The 17417-nt window shown below is 40.1% G+C and overlaps 2 protein-coding genes across 4 annotated transcripts; one reads left to right on the top strand and one right to left on the bottom strand.

The window, feature by feature from the left end:
* Nucleotides 1-238: 238 nt before the first annotated feature.
* LOC138910853 (uncharacterized) lies at nucleotides 239-2235 on the top strand. 3 transcript variants are annotated; one of them, XR_011417096.1, is made up of 2 exons: nucleotides 239-465; nucleotides 1586-1673. XR_011417096.1 is itself a non-coding variant. In XM_070210791.1 (2 exons), exon 2 carries the CDS (start codon nucleotides 1711-1713, stop codon nucleotides 2218-2220), a length of 510 nt encoding a protein of 169 aa, XP_070066892.1. In that variant the 5' UTR covers nucleotides 301-409; nucleotides 1659-1710; the 3' UTR covers nucleotides 2221-2235. The 3 variants fall into 3 exon arrangements, 2 of the variants coding, with proteins under 2 accessions (XP_070066892.1, XP_070066891.1); XM_070210791.1 differs by having other exon boundaries at nucleotides 301-409; nucleotides 1659-2235; XM_070210790.1 differs by having other exon boundaries at nucleotides 303-465; nucleotides 1659-2235.
* Nucleotides 2236-3438: 1203 nt separating this feature from the next.
* On the bottom strand, nucleotides 3439-9416 carry LOC138911487 (uncharacterized). Its single transcript, XM_070210787.1, has 2 exons — nucleotides 4244-9416; nucleotides 3439-4183 (listed from the first exon to the last, which is right to left on the bottom strand). Exons 1-2 carry the CDS (start codon nucleotides 9030-9032, stop codon nucleotides 3732-3734), a joined length of 5241 nt encoding a protein of 1746 aa, XP_070066888.1. The 5' UTR covers nucleotides 9033-9416; the 3' UTR covers nucleotides 3439-3731.
* Nucleotides 9417-17417: the final 8001 nt, after the last annotated feature.

The raw sequence follows: 17417 nt of genomic DNA, 5'->3' as shown, positions 1-17417 counted from the left end.
TTGATGTTTGTGCTAATTGTTACTTAAGAGAATTTTACAAAGAGTATTTACAACCACCTTGCAACTCTTAACATTATCTCTTTTAGTCACGCTGGCACACTTTTGCGTTCGCTCTCTTCTCATTCTCTCGCTCTCTCATTTATACAGTTAATGCATGCGAACAAATGTCAAAACTTTTGCCGCGTGGCGATCGTGTATCGCAACGTCGTGTTTGCGTATGGTTGTGAGGGGGGAGGGCAAAGCCGAAGCCAAAGGCAAAGCGAACGCAGTTGAACGCTTCGTTGACTGCGGCCTCGCATTGGTAGATCAGTCGTTAAACGTCGTGCGTTGGGCGCAGTCGTATTGTTGTTACTGGAAATATTGCCGTACCGTTACGCAGCCGCAGAGCATATAAAACATAACATTCTTCGTACGAAAAATAAAGAGCTCCCCCCAAAAGCAAACATAAATAATAAAATATTTGTTGTAAGCCCAACGATAACAAAAAAAAAAAAAAAAAAGATAGCGGTAGAGAGCGGCGCATAACCTAATGTTAAATTTCAAAATCAAGTGTTAATTGCAAACGTCTGAAATTATTTAGCTGAATTGCGTGAATCTCGCATAACTGTATGGCATATCCGATATATACGGAACACGTGTAGTTCGAGGCCGCATTTTGCATTTTCCGCTGACTTTGCCAAAAACAAAAGAATAAAATAAAATAATTTAAACGTTCACTCTTGCCAAAATAGCTAGTTCTAATTTTCTCTAAAATTAGAACAGTTTACGTCTAAATTTTCACTTCAGTCTGAACGCAACCCGTTGAGCAATACCCAAAGAGAGGCACTTGAGTTCAAGTAGTGGTAGCGCCATTTCCAGAACTAATTTCTCTGATAGCCGTTTTTAGATACCCAAAAGCAAACCCACTGTGATTTACTTGGCAGTGTGCTTATAAGTGCAATCTATTTATCTGTAAGTCAACCAGCGTGACAAGCCCAAAGTTTCTTGTTATAAGTATGTATATGTAGTATAAGGGTTTACCTTGTAAAACCTGCGCTAACCTAGCTGACCATCGTGGGCCGCCCGATAAAGTCGTCGCCCCTATATTTTGCAAGCTCTGTGTTGTTATATTTTCTATACGTTATACTATCAAGGGCTGAGCGGCCTTTCACTTTTATAGGTTGTACATTTACTAAACAAAAGTAAATAATTAATTATAATTTACCACTTTTTTTAAATTCCACTCTTTTTTCACCTATTTTCAACTCGCCTTTTATAGGGTTTGCCTTAGCACGGCATAGTCTGCCGTTGAATTCTTGCATGTTTTCTTTATTTCGACTTTCTGCAACATCGTATGATTTTTTTTTAGTCTGTTCCGCATGTTTCTTTTACTCTTTTACGCTCTTCTGTTTTGTTTTGTCTTCACGATCCCCGAAATATATCATGGCGTTTGCCTCTCTGTGTGATATCTTTCTTTTTTATTATTTTTTTTGGCAAGTTTTTTTTTTTTTTTTTTGGCAAAGTTGGCATTTTTTCTCGCGCTAAAACAGCTGACGCGGTCGTCAGACTATTATTTAATAATGAATAATATGAATAGAAATTTTAGAGAAAATTGCGTGCGAAAAGTGTTTTTGGCCAAAGTAAAATAGAAAAAAAAGTGATTACTTTCCATTTTACAGCGAAAAATCGATTTGAAATCAAATTTTAAAAATCGCAAAGTTCAAGCATAAAATGGATGAACCCCTAGCCAAAAGCAATACCAACGCAAATACAACAGCAACAACAACATCAACAACAACAATAGAGAACAACAACGTTGTCGAAACACCGCCCAAAGTAAGCGCCTTCTTCAGCAGCAGCTCCAACTATCAGAGCCGGGTGCAGCAGCTGATCAGCTTCAGTTTCACCTCGTCGTTCCATCTGATCTTCATTACATGCATCCTGAGCATCAGTAAATTTTGTAATGCCGCCGCCGTGAATGCAGCTCAGGTGACCGCTTCAGCGCCCAGTCCAAGTATAATTATCTCAAACCTAAGCGGTTCGGCGCTGCTGGAGAAGATTATAAAGACCACAACCCTGGGACCGCAATTGGATAAGCTTAAAAGTTTTGCACCTGCCGCAGCAAATAGCATAAGTGCGAGTAGTACCTCGACCTTCTTCAATAGCAAATCCCTCAATTTGGAATTCAAGTTCCAGAATGTGTCGGGCAAAGTGAATACGCCGTTGGATATATGTAAGTAGCACCCGCATTTGGTTACTAACACTGATAATCGTTCAAACCTGCACAAATCTCGTTTTATTGCCTGTACTTGCATTAGTATTAGTGCGCTTTTTCGAAAATAAGCTCTTTTGCATCGCCTGACGTCAATCTGAGCTTTAAGCTTTAAGTCTGCGCTGCCTGTGTGTGTCGTGCGTGTATTGCTGTTAAGTTTCGCATTTCCATTCGATCAGACCACCAGACCAGCAGACCAACAGACCTCAAATTTCCAAATGTTTATTTATTTATGCGAATCGCTTTTCGGAAAAACATTCGCTAACGTCTCACGCTGCATATCGTCAGCGATTCCCTGTTATAGCCATGCCCCAACACATTCCACAACGTCACACATTTTTTTACCTTTTACTTTCCTAAGCCGCTCGCTCCGTGCGCCTCTCTTAATTCGCCTCTTCGCCGTTTCCATGATTATATGTTTCTTCCTCTTCGTTTTCTTCTGCTGCCGGCCGGCATCTGGCTTCAGAGAGCATAGACCCCGGTTGCTGCGGAGAGCAACAAGTGTTTCAGTTTCTTTTTCTTCTGCTCCGTTCGCCTTCTATTTTGTTTGGAGTTGCTTCTCTTCGTCTTTCGCTTCGCACCGCACAGTGGTGTGTGTGAGCGGCAATGCGAAGTGAAGTGCGGTGCACGTGTTGAAACCCAAAGCCAAACTTATGCCACGGTATAAGACAAACCCACGAAATTGGAACCAGTTTGGTTGTATAAATATTTAAGTATAAGGATTTATAGCTGCCTAAGAACCAGATGCATCAGTTGGGTACTTCAAGTATGTGAAGTATATTAAATAGCAGAAATCTAACACACAGTTATGAAGTGTACAAGCTAAACAATATATAATTAACTTTCTTCTATATCAAGCGTATGATATAGGAAAGTGTAAAGGATTATGTGTATGTATGCACTCTGTAAGCTGCTTTAGGATTCTTTATTATTTTTGTAGGCCTTTGCCTTTAATCAACCGATCAATCAATCTTACATTGTGAGAGTCGTTTCGATCGGCATACTAAATTATATACATATATGTGTTGTTAAGGGTATTTAATCTTCGGCATACCAAAGATATACACTCTGTGTAGTTGCAAGCTTTTTTGCAACCAATTAATTCTAACTGCTTGTGCAGCGAAATTCAAACACTTAGATTAGTTTTCAAATGGATTTATTTGCCGCGCAGGGCACTTATTAGAAATTATAAGTTTTAAATTGTTGCTTGGCAGCCAACTCGAATTAGTTGTGCCTAGGTTGCGATCAAAACGAAAGACTGACTGGTTATGACAATATGTAAAGCGAATCGAAACGAAACTCCAATAAGACGCTCGCCGGTTAGAGCGAAGGGCAGCAATGCAAGCAAAGCAATTCAGAAGGAGAGTGGACAGCAGCTTACAAAGAGCGCGCAAAAAAACTATTTGCTCTTAGGCTGTAATTATGATTGTTATTTTCTGCTGTTGGATGATGTCCGCAGCCGTCGGTGTTATCTCTGCTGTTACTTGACCAAACATTCTCCCCCCGTTGGAAGGCAAGGGCTTTCAACATCATCCTGTTTGGGCAGCAAACACAGCTTTCGTACAGCTCTACGTATGACTCCAGTCGCAGTTTGAAGCACAGCAACTCTGGATACCCCATCAGATCCAGAGATCAGCTCTTGCACTCTGGCGAGTGGCCACTTCAGCGGCGGTAGATTCTCATCCTTTACAAGGACAACATCGTTAATGGAGAGTCCAGGCTGAGGAGTGCGCCATTTGGAGCGCTGTTGAAGAAGCGTCAAATACTCTTCGCGCCAACGGGCCCAGAATACTTGTTGGAGATATGTGACGCGCTGAAAATAATTAAGCCGATTGAAGTTAAGCTGCCTTAGATCGGGCTCAATGTATGATGAAGATGGCGCTGTACCCAGGAAGTGTGCGGGTGTCAAGACGTCAAGATCACCTGGATGCTCTGAAAGTGGAAGTAATGGTCGAGAATTAATAATTGCCGTGATGTGGCAGACGAGCGTACGCAGCGAATCGAAATCCAAAATGGAAGAGCAAACAGATCGATAAAAGTGGTGCTTAGCAGTCTTCACAGCGGCTTCCCATAGTCCACCAAAGTGCGGAGAGCGAGGAGGGATGAACAACCATTCAATTGATTCGGTTAGGCAAAACTCGTTAACGGCCTTGACATGCTCGTCTCTCAGGAACAGGCGGTTCAGATCTGCTAGTTCGTTCTTGGCACCTACGAAGTTTGTCGCATTGTCAGACCAGATCCTTGAAGGTCGAGAGCGAGTCAGGATGAAACGTTTTAGGGCGTTTAGAAACGATGTTGTGGACAAGTCCTTTACAAGCTCTAAGTGCACCGCCTTTGTAGCGAAGCATATGAACAGACTGATATAGCATTTCACTGGTGGCCTGTTGCGCACTTCGTTCTTGTAGTAAAATGGTCCACAGTAATCAACGCCAGTGACCATAAAGGGATACGATGTATTAAGACGATCAGCTGGTAGGTCTGCCATTATATGCTCGGCCAATCGTGGCTTGGCACGAAAACAGATTATGCATTTGGCAACAATACTGGAGACTGTTTTTCGACCGCCAATGGGCCAGTACTGGAGCCGAATCGAAGACAATAAAGCGCGAGGTCCAGCGTGTAAGTTTCGTTTATGAAAGTAAACTATGATTGCTCGCGTCACAGGATGCTGACGGGGCAATATAATCGGATGTCGCGCTGAGAAGTCCAACGACGAGTTTTTCAGCCGTCCACCGATGCGAAGTAGGCCGAAGTCGTCAAGGAATGGTGCAAGAGAGGCCATTGAGCTAGACGGTTTGACATGCCTTCCTTCCTTCAATGCCTTGTAGTCATCGCTGAGAGTAGCCATTTGCACTGACCGCAGCAACCAATGTGTGCCATGATGCAAGTGGTCAACGGTTAGTTCAGCTCCTCGGATTCGATTTACAAATTTGTAAACATAAGCAAAGACCCGCTGCAGCTTGGAAAACGAATTGATGAACTTGCAACCAATCGAGAGATCCGGTTGCGCTGCAGTTCCGAGGAGTACCTTGTGTCGAAGTTCTGGTAAGGATTCGACAGGTACACAGGAGGCAGGCCACTCTTCCTTTCCCTTACTGAGAAAACTCGGACCATGGGCCCATAATGGAGACCGGAAGAGCTCACTAGGCAGCGCTCCTCGTGAAATTATATCCGCCGGGTTTAATTCGGTGGGAATATGATGCCATTCCATTCCAGTGGTGAGCTCTTGGATGGCTGCGACTCGGTTGGCAACGAAAACATTGAATTTCGAAGCATCATTGCGAATCCAAGCCAAAGTCACGGCAGAGTCTGACCAACAGTAATACCGACAGTCGAACACTTTCATTTGGCATATTTCGCTGAGAAGTTGAGCCAGTAATGCAGCTCCGCAGAGTTCCAGCTTTGGTACCGTGATGGTTTTCACAGGCGCGACACGCGATTTGGAGCATAAGAGACGCACGCTGGTGTTGCCATTGCACTTTGAGACTGTATAGACGCATGCTCCATAAGCGCTTAGGCTGGCATCACAAAATCCGTGAATCTCCACTGTACTGTCTGATGAGAGTGCTCGACGGGGATACTGGAATTGCTGAGTATACTCAAAATCAGCGCAGAAGTTGACCCAGGCTGTGCTTAAGTGTACGGGCAGGCTCTCATCCCAGTCCAGCTTTTCTCTCCAGAGATCCTGCATAAAAATTTTCGATTTTGTTATTACGGGACCAACAAGACCAAGGGGGTCGTAAAAGCGAGCAATTGCGGAGAGTATTGACCGTTTTGTCAGTCTGGAGGGCAACCTCAGTGGAGAGAAGGAGAAAAGGAAACAGTCTGAAGCGGGATCCCAAACGAGGCCTAACGTTTTCGTGATGTCACTGCCATCGTCAAACTTAAGCAGCGTTTCTCTATCCTCTTCCGGTATGTTTTGGAGTACAGATGTGTCGCTAGAACACCATTTGCGCAGCCTAAAGTTCCCCTTGGCGAGTAGTCCAGATGTTTGTTTCAATATCTCAATTGCTTCTTGAACACAGCTACCACCAGAAATGAGGTCATCCACGTAGAAATCTCTTTTAACAATGTCAGAGCCAATAGGGAAAGTTTTCTGCTCATCCATGGCCAGTTGGTGCATAGCTCGCACTGAGAGAAACGATGCTGGTTTTGTGCCGTAGGTGACGGTGTCTAATTTGTAAATCTGTATCTTCTGATGCTGAGACTCACGCCACAAGATACATTGAAAATAACTGTCTGCGGGTTCGACTCGTACGCATCGATACATTTTGCATATATCGCCTGTCAGGGCGACTGCAAATGTACGAAACCGCATCAGTATCGAAAACAGCTTCGGTTGGATGGTAGGACCTGCCATCAGTGCATCATTCAGCGAGTGTCCAGAGGTAGTAACTGCTGAGCCATCAAACACGACCCTTAGCTTGGTTGTAGTGCTATCCTCCTTCAGCACGCAGTGATGTGGCAGGTAGTACTTGCATTGGCCCAGTGCAGCTGAGGTAACAAGTGACATGTGACCCAAGTCAAGATACTCCTTGATAAATGCTGCATACTGGGGTTTCAATAGTGGATTACGGTCTAGTTTTCTTTCTAAGTTCAGGAATCGACGAACCGCCTGTTGATAGGAGTCACCCAGCGGATACATGCCTAGACGTAGCGGTAAACGAACTGAATAGTCGCCAGTCGACAGACGTTTAAAATTGGCCTGAAAGTGTGCCTCACAGTCGCGTTCCTCCTTGTTTGGTAAGGACTCAGGGTCGGTGCAGCATTCCAATTCCCAAAAACGACGGATTAATTCATCAATCTGTGTATTAGGCTGCAGATGCGAGTCAACCAGCAGATCTGGATTCTCCATTGATCTCATGGCCATGAATGATGATTTTCCAGCATGTGAGGCACCTCCCGTAGCCACCCAACCAAGGCGAGTCTTTTGCAATATCGGCAGTCCAGCAGCTAGTTTAATCTGGCCGACGCATAGCAGATCGAAGAACAGACTGGCTCCAATCAACATGTCGATTTGCTGAGATTTAAAGAATTCAGGATCAGCTAGTTGTATATTTGATGGAATGTTCCATGATGCAGGGTCAAGAGTGAAGCCAGGCTGATTATCGGTGATGGATGGTGCAATCAAGGCCGGGATGCATGTGGAGTACTCCGACACTCGAGATTTGACATTGATGTTGACCGAAAACCCATCGGACGCAAATGCTGCATCACCAATGCCAGAGACGATTGCTGTTGACTTGAATTTGCGCAGCTGGAGCTGATGAGCAAGACGAGAGGTGATGATGTGCAACTGCGACCCAGAGTCGAGCAACGCACGGCAAGGCACCAAGGAGCCAGCGCGATTTTTCACGTTGATGACGGCAGTGGCAAGCAGGACCACATCGTGCTTGAGATGCTGGGCGGTAGTGAGAGGCGAAGATAAAAGTGCCGCCAAGGTGTTTTGGGATGACGAATAAGTTTCGGTATCTTGAGCATTGTTTGGGCTAGAAGCAGCGATGTGACTGCTTGTGTTGCCAAGATGCAACAAGCTATGATGTTTGCTTCCACAAACTCTGCAAGCGCTGGAGCCGCAGACTCTCAGCTGATGTCCCCTTTGCAGGCAGTTTAGGCACAGCGCAAGCCGCTTGGCTTCGTGAAGGCGCAGCAAGGGCGATAAATTTGCGAATTGCAAACATTTATAAATAGAGTGGCCTGCGACTTCACAAAACACACAAGCACTCGTTCCATTCCTAGTCACTACAAACGTTCTTCTACTACTGTTGTTCTGGCCCACCTGGGAGCTAGGCGTGTACATTGCCGTAGCGTGATCCGCATTTTCCAGCCTTTGGCAACGCCTCTCTATGAAGGTTGTAAACCGCTCGCATGATGGTATGACGTCCAACGGCGCATCATCCTCCCAGCTAGCCTGCGTAACGCTATCTAGTTTTTGCAGCAACGTATGTACTATGACGCAACCGGCGATCTGTTCCACACTGCCCATCGATTTTAAAGCACGTAGATGAGAGTTGAGCTTATCTGAAAATTCGCGCAGCTGTGCAGTCGCGCCCTTGTCCACCTTTCTCAAACCCAAAATTTCAGAGATGTGTGCCTGAAAAATAAGACGCTTGTTATTAAAACGCTTATCAAGCAGTTCTAAAGCGGCAGCATAATTTGCGTTTGAAATTTCCAATGAGCGAATTGTATCCAGCGCTGTTCCTTTAAGGCATGACCGTAGATGCTGGAGTTTTTCAATGTTGGTCAAATACGGATCCTTGTCAATGACCGTGGTGAACAGGTTCGAGAAATCGGCCCATTCTGTGTAGCCTCCACTAAACTCCGGCAATTTAAGTTGAGGCAATCGAGAGTGGTTTGGAACAACAAAGGTAGAACGCGAGTCATCGGCTGCGGCTGAATTGAAGGTGGAACAATGCGGAATCTGCTGAACCTTGCTTCGATTTCCGCGCTCGCGTTGAAGGGACAGCCGTAGCTGCCTAATAGTTGACTCAAAACTTGTCTGAAGATCCTCATCAACGCTGGCATGATCCACCTCCAACAAACCATCACAGACTATCTCAAATTTCGCCTGCAAGTCAGATGCCATGCTTATGTAATCTTGCAGCTCGTAGTCATCAACATCGCGAAGTCGAGCGGGATCAAGTTCCGAGGACAATCTATTGAGTCGATCAGTTAAATTCTTGATCTTTATTTTAAAAACAGCAGCCTGGGTTCCAACCGCCACTTGACTAGCTGATGTCGCCTCATCATTTCCATTTGCACTTGCACCTTCATCAAACATTATGAATGTAGCGCACAACAAGGTTCACACAGCCGAACTACAATACAAGTCTGATCGCGCAAGTGTTCGTTCGAGCGAGATAGCGTATAGCGGGTTATAGCGCGCAACGATTAGCGGGGATTTGCTACGGCGTTTATGTATAACAACCAACTGTATGCAGATGCGCAAGCAAACGGCTCACCACACAGCTTTGCCCGAACTGATAACTGTCCGTTGACACGACAAGAACGAAGTACAAGAAAAAATAGAAAAAATGAAAGAAAGAAAAAATCACGTCGGGGTCACCAAAATGTGTAGTTGCAAGCTTTTTTGCAACCAATTAATTCTAACTGCTTGTGCAGCGAAATTCAAACACTTAGATTAGTTTTCAAATGGATTTATTTGCCGCGCAGGGCACTTATTAGAAATTATAAGTTTTAAATTGTTGCTTGGCAGCCAACTCGAATTAGTTGTGCCTAGGTTGCGATCAAAACGAAAGACTGACTGGTTATGACAATATGTAAAGCGAATCGAAACGAAACTCCAATAAGACGCTCGCCGGTTAGAGCGAAGGGCAGCAATGCAAGCAAAGCAATTCAGAAGGAGAGTGGACAGCAGCTTACAAAGAGCGCGCAAAAAAACTATTTGCTCTTAGGCTGTAATTATGATTGTTATTTTCTGCTGTTGGATGATGTCCGCAGCCGTCGGTGTTATCTCTGCTGTTACTTGACCAAACACACTCTTCTATCTAATACACCTTTAGGAAGTCAATTAAGAAACCACTTGGTTCACAAGAAACTGCAAATAGTTATTAAAAACTGACAGCTGTTATTGAAATCTGTTTAAAAACTAATGAACAACTTAACCTTAATACAGCCGAACATCGACTGTTGCGATTTCGCTTTATTATTAATAATCGCAAGACCCCAGCCTTCAACTTCAACTTGTCAAAAACTAACCTCAAAAACAAAAAAAAAAAGGTTTTCAGCGCAGCGAATACCATGCGCAAAACAAAAAACTTAATATTTATATTAATAAAGCGGTGCAAAAGGTTAAAATAAAATGATTTAGCAATAGACGGTCACTGGGTCAAATTTGAGGGTCTTATAATCAAAAATTCGTAATATCCACCAATTGTTTCGTTATTTGTGACCTGTTCAATCTTTATTAATAATTTAAATGCCACATTTGCAACCGAAATGCATTTACGCTGTTCCTTGACAGTTGGCCATAATAAAACAAATTACTCGTACCAGTACTCGTAGTCGGACAGAGAGATAAACGGGCCAAGTGTATTTGAGGTCTGGCCAAATGTCAATTCAGACAATTGGCAGCATGCGAAACAGGTAATAGGTCAAAGTGTTAGCTGAGTTGCAACCCGGCTAAAGGTACTCTAATTTTGCCATGAAATGTGTTAAATAAAAATCGAGGCTGCCGAGTTCATAAGATATATCAAGGCTTGATTGGACTGATTAACTGTGGCTTTATATACTAAATGCCGAATAAGATCTTCACATGACTATTAATGAAATATTTTTATGATTTCTATGATTTTTTGTGCTCGTTATATATATTATTTGAACAATTCGTATATAAATAACATTTATATATTTGAGGCAAACTCAAGCCCAGGTTTCGATTTGCAATACTTATTTCAATAGAACTGAATCAATATGCGTCTAAAAAAATCAATCAACAAAAAAAATATTGTGTCAAAAGTTAAATCTACAAGAATTGACGAATAAAGAAATAAAAACAGGAAACTGTAATTAAGATAATTATATAAAGCAACTTGTATGCTTTGGGTTGGAAAGAGCCTGTAATATAGTTAATTTAAATTAAAGAAATAAAAATTAATAAATAGAGCATTAAATCGGCTGCAAGTTCCAAGAGTTTCCATGCTAGTTGTTAATTATTTTTACAATAAGGACAGCTCATGGCAAATTATTTAGCCATTTCTTCGTTGTAGCAAAAGTTTGCCAAACATTTTTGGCCACTTTCAGCAGCAGCTGAAACTCTCGTCCAACTGGTAATTGGCAACTGAAAATTGTCAACTGGTAATCTGGTAGCTCTCAAATTGGGAATCGCAAACGCAATCGAAGTTCTCGGCACGTTTCATGACAGCCAAATGAACGTCAGCTACAGATTCAGAGACCATAACGAAAACTGCACGCATGTTGGACAGTGCAGGGGTATATAGATGGACAGAAGGGCAGGCTGTGCGAGACAGCGTTGATTTATTTTAAAATCGAAATTAAACAAGTTTTTGGGCCGGCATCATCATAAAAACTGTCGCAACTGGGGAAGGAGCAGGAGCAGGACCACCCAGAATCTGGCCTGAGAACATGTCGTCCTCGTCCAGACTTTTGTAATTAACTTGGCTAATTATGCTCAAAAATGTGCACGTGCTTTGACCCACCAATTTCAGACTGTACAGACAGAGCAGGCTATATATATATATATATACATATAAACATATACTCGGCGCATTTTATGCATTTCCGTTTTGGCTTAATTACAAAACGCATGTTACCTTATGTATAATTATGTGCAAATAAACTGGTTACCAACTAAAAAATGAGAAGAAATAAAACAACTTTCAGATGAAACCAAAAAAGTGTAACAACAACCCGCAACTGTTTGTATATTACAGCCGCGGTTATTCAGACACACTCACATTCAGACCACAAGTTTGCCTTTCATAACTGACTTCATATACAAAACAACAACAACGACAATAACAATAAAATCTTCTCAACTCAAAGATTCAATGTTAGACACCTCATAACAAAAGTTTTTGGTACTCAAATTGCAACTTGTAATATGCCACTTATTAGCATTAATTATGGCAAAAAGGGGAAAGACAGATCTTCGCTTAACAACTATGTTTGAAGCGATGAAAGCCCTTGAGTTATATTTCGCCGCAGCACTTAGTTAACTGACAATTGATAAGATGGGATCGTCAGTCCAAGCGAACCACTAGACAAGAAAGTCCTTGGTTCGAATCCCAGACTAGCGCTTGCTTGTTATAATGAGCGAAGGTCAAGCAAGTGGCTGGTTCAAATTCCACTTTAGCACTTGGATGTTATTAGGCCCGCAGGTCACAATAGTCAGTGACTTAAAATAGATGAGTAAAAAATGTCAGCTCTTGTTAAATGAATTGTCTAGCAACGAAGTCTGTAGTTGGAGTCCCAGACTAGCTCCCAGATAATATAATGCTCGAGAGTCGCAAAATATAAGTACCTTACCTTGAAAACACATAATTTCTTGCATAAAATCATGTTAAATAATTTCATTAAATCACTTAGCCAGCTGAGTAGCAGGCAAAACGTTGGTTTGCATCTAATGTATAGCGTATAAATGTTTTAAACTCTGAACCAAATGCAATTGAGAAAGTTACTTTGACAGTTGTAAATGATTTAACCCTTATTCTGGCATTGGCTGTTGTCAGCATATAAAGATTTATTTATAAACCGAATCCATTAAATGTTATTGAGAAATTTAATGTTAACTTTGCTATGAAAATGACTGAAATTCACGCAGCCAGGCAGAGGATTATTTTAAGCATTACTAAATGATCCACTTGACATATGCCTGATTTATTCAGGCTGCCTCCCCATATCCTCTCTTGCATTTTTAGGGGGACAAACCCTTGGGAATATGTAAATTTTAGGCCAGAGTGAATCACTCCGTCAGGGTTTGTATAAATTAACTACGCATTGTTTTAGCCAAGTGAGCTCACATAATAGCAAGAAATATCAACGAAAACAAAGTCTTATCTTATCCAATAACTAATACTATATATGTACTATAATACACCATCAATGTGACGAAAATGTTTATGGACCCTTTGCAATCTCAGTTTAGCGATTAAACGTAGTAAAACTCATTGAAAATACAAATCTAATCGCATGCCTAATTGGAAATCCACACGTATGCTCCTTCTAGTATTGTAATTATGTGTATAAATACGTATTCACATGCAAATTACGCATACGCCATGTATGCAGTAGATATGGGTTAGTAAAGAAATAGAAAAAATGGCGTGATTTTTTTTTTGTTGGTCTGGTTCTTTTGGCAAGTGTATTTCGAAACATGCGCATGAGTTGACAACATTGTTTACAAACAAGCAACAACAATGCGCAAATAGCCACAGCTACATGTATGTATTAATACATTCTAATTTTATTTTTAATTAGAAAATAAAATGCTCTACAGTGAGAGGCGTTTGCCTGTGACGTAGTCGGGCAATTCAATTCAAAACGAAAATAAACAAGTATTTGATCATCATTCATCAAGAGTAACAAATGTAAATAATGCTCGCTGATTCATACAGTTGTCTGTCCAAAAAAAGGCAACAACATGTGAGCCAACTGTTTATTATTATTGTGTTATTCGATTTCCTTAGCTGTTGTTGTTTTGCGTGACGTCACCAAAGATCAGGCCACCTTTTTTCCAAATAACAAGTATACTCAGCGCTATATATCGCACATGTTTCACGAGAGAACACCATTAAGAGCGGCTCAAAAAAAAAGCATATAACTCTCTTAAACACAAAACTCAGCTACACCTTATAGTTGTTAACCTGCTCGTAATTGCACTGTAGCCAAGTCACAAACCAACTTTGTTAATAACGCTCGGCTCACATGAATATACGAGAGAAAAACACGCAGAAGAAACACGCCCTTATACACACAAGGCCTAGGGTGTTGCCGATATTTGGGCAGAATTTCGCAGCTTATAATTAAGAGCATATATTCAGTATATGGTGTCTTTTTCTAATCGTTACATATTTCATGAAAACATAATAATACCCGTTTTAAGTGTACGCAAATGTTATTTATCGCATTTGTAGACAAAGTTTTTATCAGCATACGAATTATCACAAATGCCGCACACAAAATTAAAGTAATTAACTGATAAATGATAAAACGTGAAAAAACCAAAACTTACCTGCAAACGCAAAAAAAACGGCTGCATAGTGGTTCTAGTATTGCCTGAAATGATGTAAATATTATATGCAAATGTCATTAGTTTAATATTCGTACTCATTAGACAATCATTAGCTATAAATAATATGTCACTCATTAATACATGCCCTTCAAAGAAGCAACTGTTTGGACTTGGGAGCCCCTCAAAGTAATTGAGGAATACAATTAAAAATTAATTAGAAAGTGAAGCAATTTGAATGCTTTAGCATAAAACTAACTAATTTTAATTACTAACTCAAGAGAGCAATATTAAAAAACAAATGCCAATTAAGCCTGAAGTACAACAATGAAACGTTTGGAGAATCGGTTCCATTTTGACACAGCTTAAGGTCGAGAAATATTAGTTATGTCATTTTTTTACCCTGATCCCATTGAAATTGAGTAAAGAGGGTATTATGTGCTTGTGCAAAAGTATGTAACCGGCAAAAAGAAGCACCTCCGACCACATAAAGTATATATATTGTTGATCGGAATCAGAAGCCAAACCGATCCAACTATGTCCGTCCGACCACCCAGTCAGCCTTTTTGTATAGACGCGTCGATCTCGGAAACTATAAGTGATCGAGATTTGAACGTAGATTCACCTTGACGCCGCGCAGTACGAGTACGAGTTCATAACTAGCCGCGTTATGAAAAATATGCAGAATGGAATTTAGAGTTCAAACCATGATCAAAATGATATTATTTCGACAGGGCTTAGATAGAGCTATGACTATTTAAAAGCTACAAATTTCAAAAAGAAATAAACTACGTAAATCGTACGTTATCTCACCATACCAACAACATTATTCATAAATTTAATTGTAAACTATTTGATAACATTTCAATCAGAAGGTAAACTATCTGTGAACATGACTAACTACTAAACCTAGTCAAAGTTTTTGCGAATTCGATAAGAGATATCAGTCTCACCTTGGGTGCCAGGACAAGCTGATAGTTGTAGTTATCTTTTGATTATATTCTATTATATTCTGTTCTATACAATTCCATTGCGAACTTTCATTATCATTATAAAGTTAATAAAATGGCTAAAGGCGGCACGCCAAAGATTAAATACTCTTGTTGATATTTGGCTTAGAATTGCAAGCAGTTGTCTTCGTTCATGTGTTGCACATTGAGTGACAAAATAATTATACCTTTTAGGGAAACAAAATTCTGATAAAGTAAAGAATGAACAAACAAAATTATTTAACATTCAATGGGAGCTTATCATATATTTTCAACAGGTGATTGGTGCAAAGTTCTCGAATTTCTTTTTAACTGATATTATGCGCAATATGGACACGTAATTGCAGACATTTTTGGCTATAATTATTTTATGATATTGGAATGTGGCCGAGGATGTCTGTGAATTAAGCATTTTTATTGATTTGACCATTGATTGACTTTTGCGCTGATGTTCTGTTTATTATTACGCTCTTTTCTTTTGCCAAGCCCCATTGGCCTGACCCCGCCCTCCTACTTTTATTGAATTAATGGTGCGAATTTTCATGAGAACCGCCCGAGGGAATGAGCAAATGATTGATTTCTGGTCTTTGCCAGGCAGCAAAAGCTGTTCAATGAACCTGGCAACACGCATTTAATTGGCGCCTCAATCTGATGCAGAGCAGCGCAGAGTTCTGTCAATCAAATTGGCCCAGCCTCTGTTTCATCTTCATTTTTTTTTTTTTATACGCTGTGGTTGCTTGTAAGTTGCGTGAAATTATTGTCGAAAGTAATTTAATTTATTCAACTGGGACAAGTCACAATGGCGGGGAAGATTTCGACAGGCATTGTAGTAAACGCAATGCTATGCAGTCGAACGTTAAATGAAAACTATTTCAATTTCAAGGTCGGGAAATTGCCAATTAAATCAACATTCACAATCTGCTGCACATCAATCTTCATTTATTCGTTTTGTTTTCTCCAGAGAAAACTAACTGAAATTGTCTGTGTCAAAGCAACGGAAACTTTCATCTCTAAGGGCTGCCAACTAACAGGTAGCAATATGTTCAAATTTGACAGCTGGGTTTAACAAGCAGTTAGCATATTTGTTTTCAATCAGGCAGCGTACTATGCTTCTTGTTGAGTCTACCTTTTGTGCCTTCATCTTTTTCATATAAAGATTTAATTCTTTATTCTTTTTATAAAGATTCTATGTCAACTTTAATATCTAAATATATGTAAAAAAATTATTTGTAAAACCACCATTAAAGTTTACTTCTTTGGATTCACAAATTGTATCACAAAAATGATTTTGATTCAATTAAAAGCAATTTTAAATTTAATCTGTACATTTTTGTGCCCAATGAATTTGAATAATTGTATTTCAAAGCCATAAATAAGTTATAAGTCACAAAGAATATCTTTCTTATGATTTTGCTTAAACTCAACATGACTCAAAGTAAACTTCAGCTATTTGATAACATTCTTTGTTTTTCTCAAAATAAAATGAAATAAATCATAAAATAAATAAAAACGAAAATATATATTTAGTTCAACATTTTATTGTCATACTAGACATGACCTCCTGTTCCACATAGTCGAATATATAACCACATCAATCTTATTTAATGCAGCTATAAATATATATCTTTCGAGTTGAGCATTGTATTTAGATGTGACACAAATTTGTATATTCGAATTATTTATCTCGATATTGTAGCGCAATTTCAATTAAGCATCTAAACGACTCACTTAAAATGCAAATTGCGTGGCATAACACAGGCAGGGACACAAAGAAATAGAGACATGAAGAGGGAGAGAGTGAGAGCGGGGTTGCGGAGGTGGGATAGAGCTAGAGCTAGAGATTTGTGCTGCAACAATTGCTGCAACATTTGCACATAAATTCCCATTCACATAATAAAACGAACGAAAACTCTTTTCATATCATATTTAAACGCATTTGCCATGCACCAAAAAATCAAATAATCAAAATATATTTCGTTTTTTCTCTATCATTTTTCGTGTGCACGTCTTTTAAATAATTGAGAAGCTCCTAACGCGACGAAGCGCAGTGAGTTGTGCAGATGCATATAAAAATATGTGTAAAAATTATATATGAAAAAATGTTATTTAAACAAGTTTTGATTACATTTTTAATAATATTTGTTGTGCTAAAGCGCTCAGTTCTTTATCCATTAAAGACGCAATACAAATAATTTGTTTAATTCTCTGAAAAATTAAAAGTTTTCTACAAATCATTTTACGCTCATTTTCCATGCTTGCCCTTTGAAATGTATATGAAAATGTTCAGTAAGTTGTGGGAGACGATTTGTTGATCAAGAATATATTTATACATATTTGATTGACTGTTTGCACGACTGAATCTGACAGATTACTCAACAACAATTATCTATAGATATATATTCTTTCGACTTAAAAGTTAGACGCCTTTTGGGCTAATGTAAGCAACTAAATGTCATCCCATCTCCCG

This window comes from Drosophila virilis, unplaced genomic scaffold (genome assembly GCF_030788295.1).
Source record: "Drosophila virilis strain 15010-1051.87 unplaced genomic scaffold, Dvir_AGI_RSII-ME tig00000706, whole genome shotgun sequence".
NCBI lineage: Eukaryota > Metazoa > Arthropoda > Insecta > Diptera > Drosophilidae > Drosophila > Drosophila virilis.
This window is presented reverse-complemented; position numbering and strand designations above follow the sequence as displayed.

What these genes read in the sequence shown, in the direction of transcription:
- LOC138910853 (XM_070210791.1), top strand. Translation starts at nt 1,711, where the DNA reads ATGGATGAACCCCTAGCCAAAAGCAATACCAACGCAAATACAACAGCA.
- LOC138911487 (XM_070210787.1), bottom strand. Translation starts at nt 9,032, where the DNA reads ATGTTTGATGAAGGTGCAAGTGCAAATGGAAATGATGAGGCGACATCA. An exon ending in TTTGGATTTCGATTCGCTGC is followed by an intron (nt 4,184 to 4,243) that starts GTACGCTCGTCT and finishes TTCCACTTTCAG; the next exon opens with AGCATCCAGGTGATCTTGAC.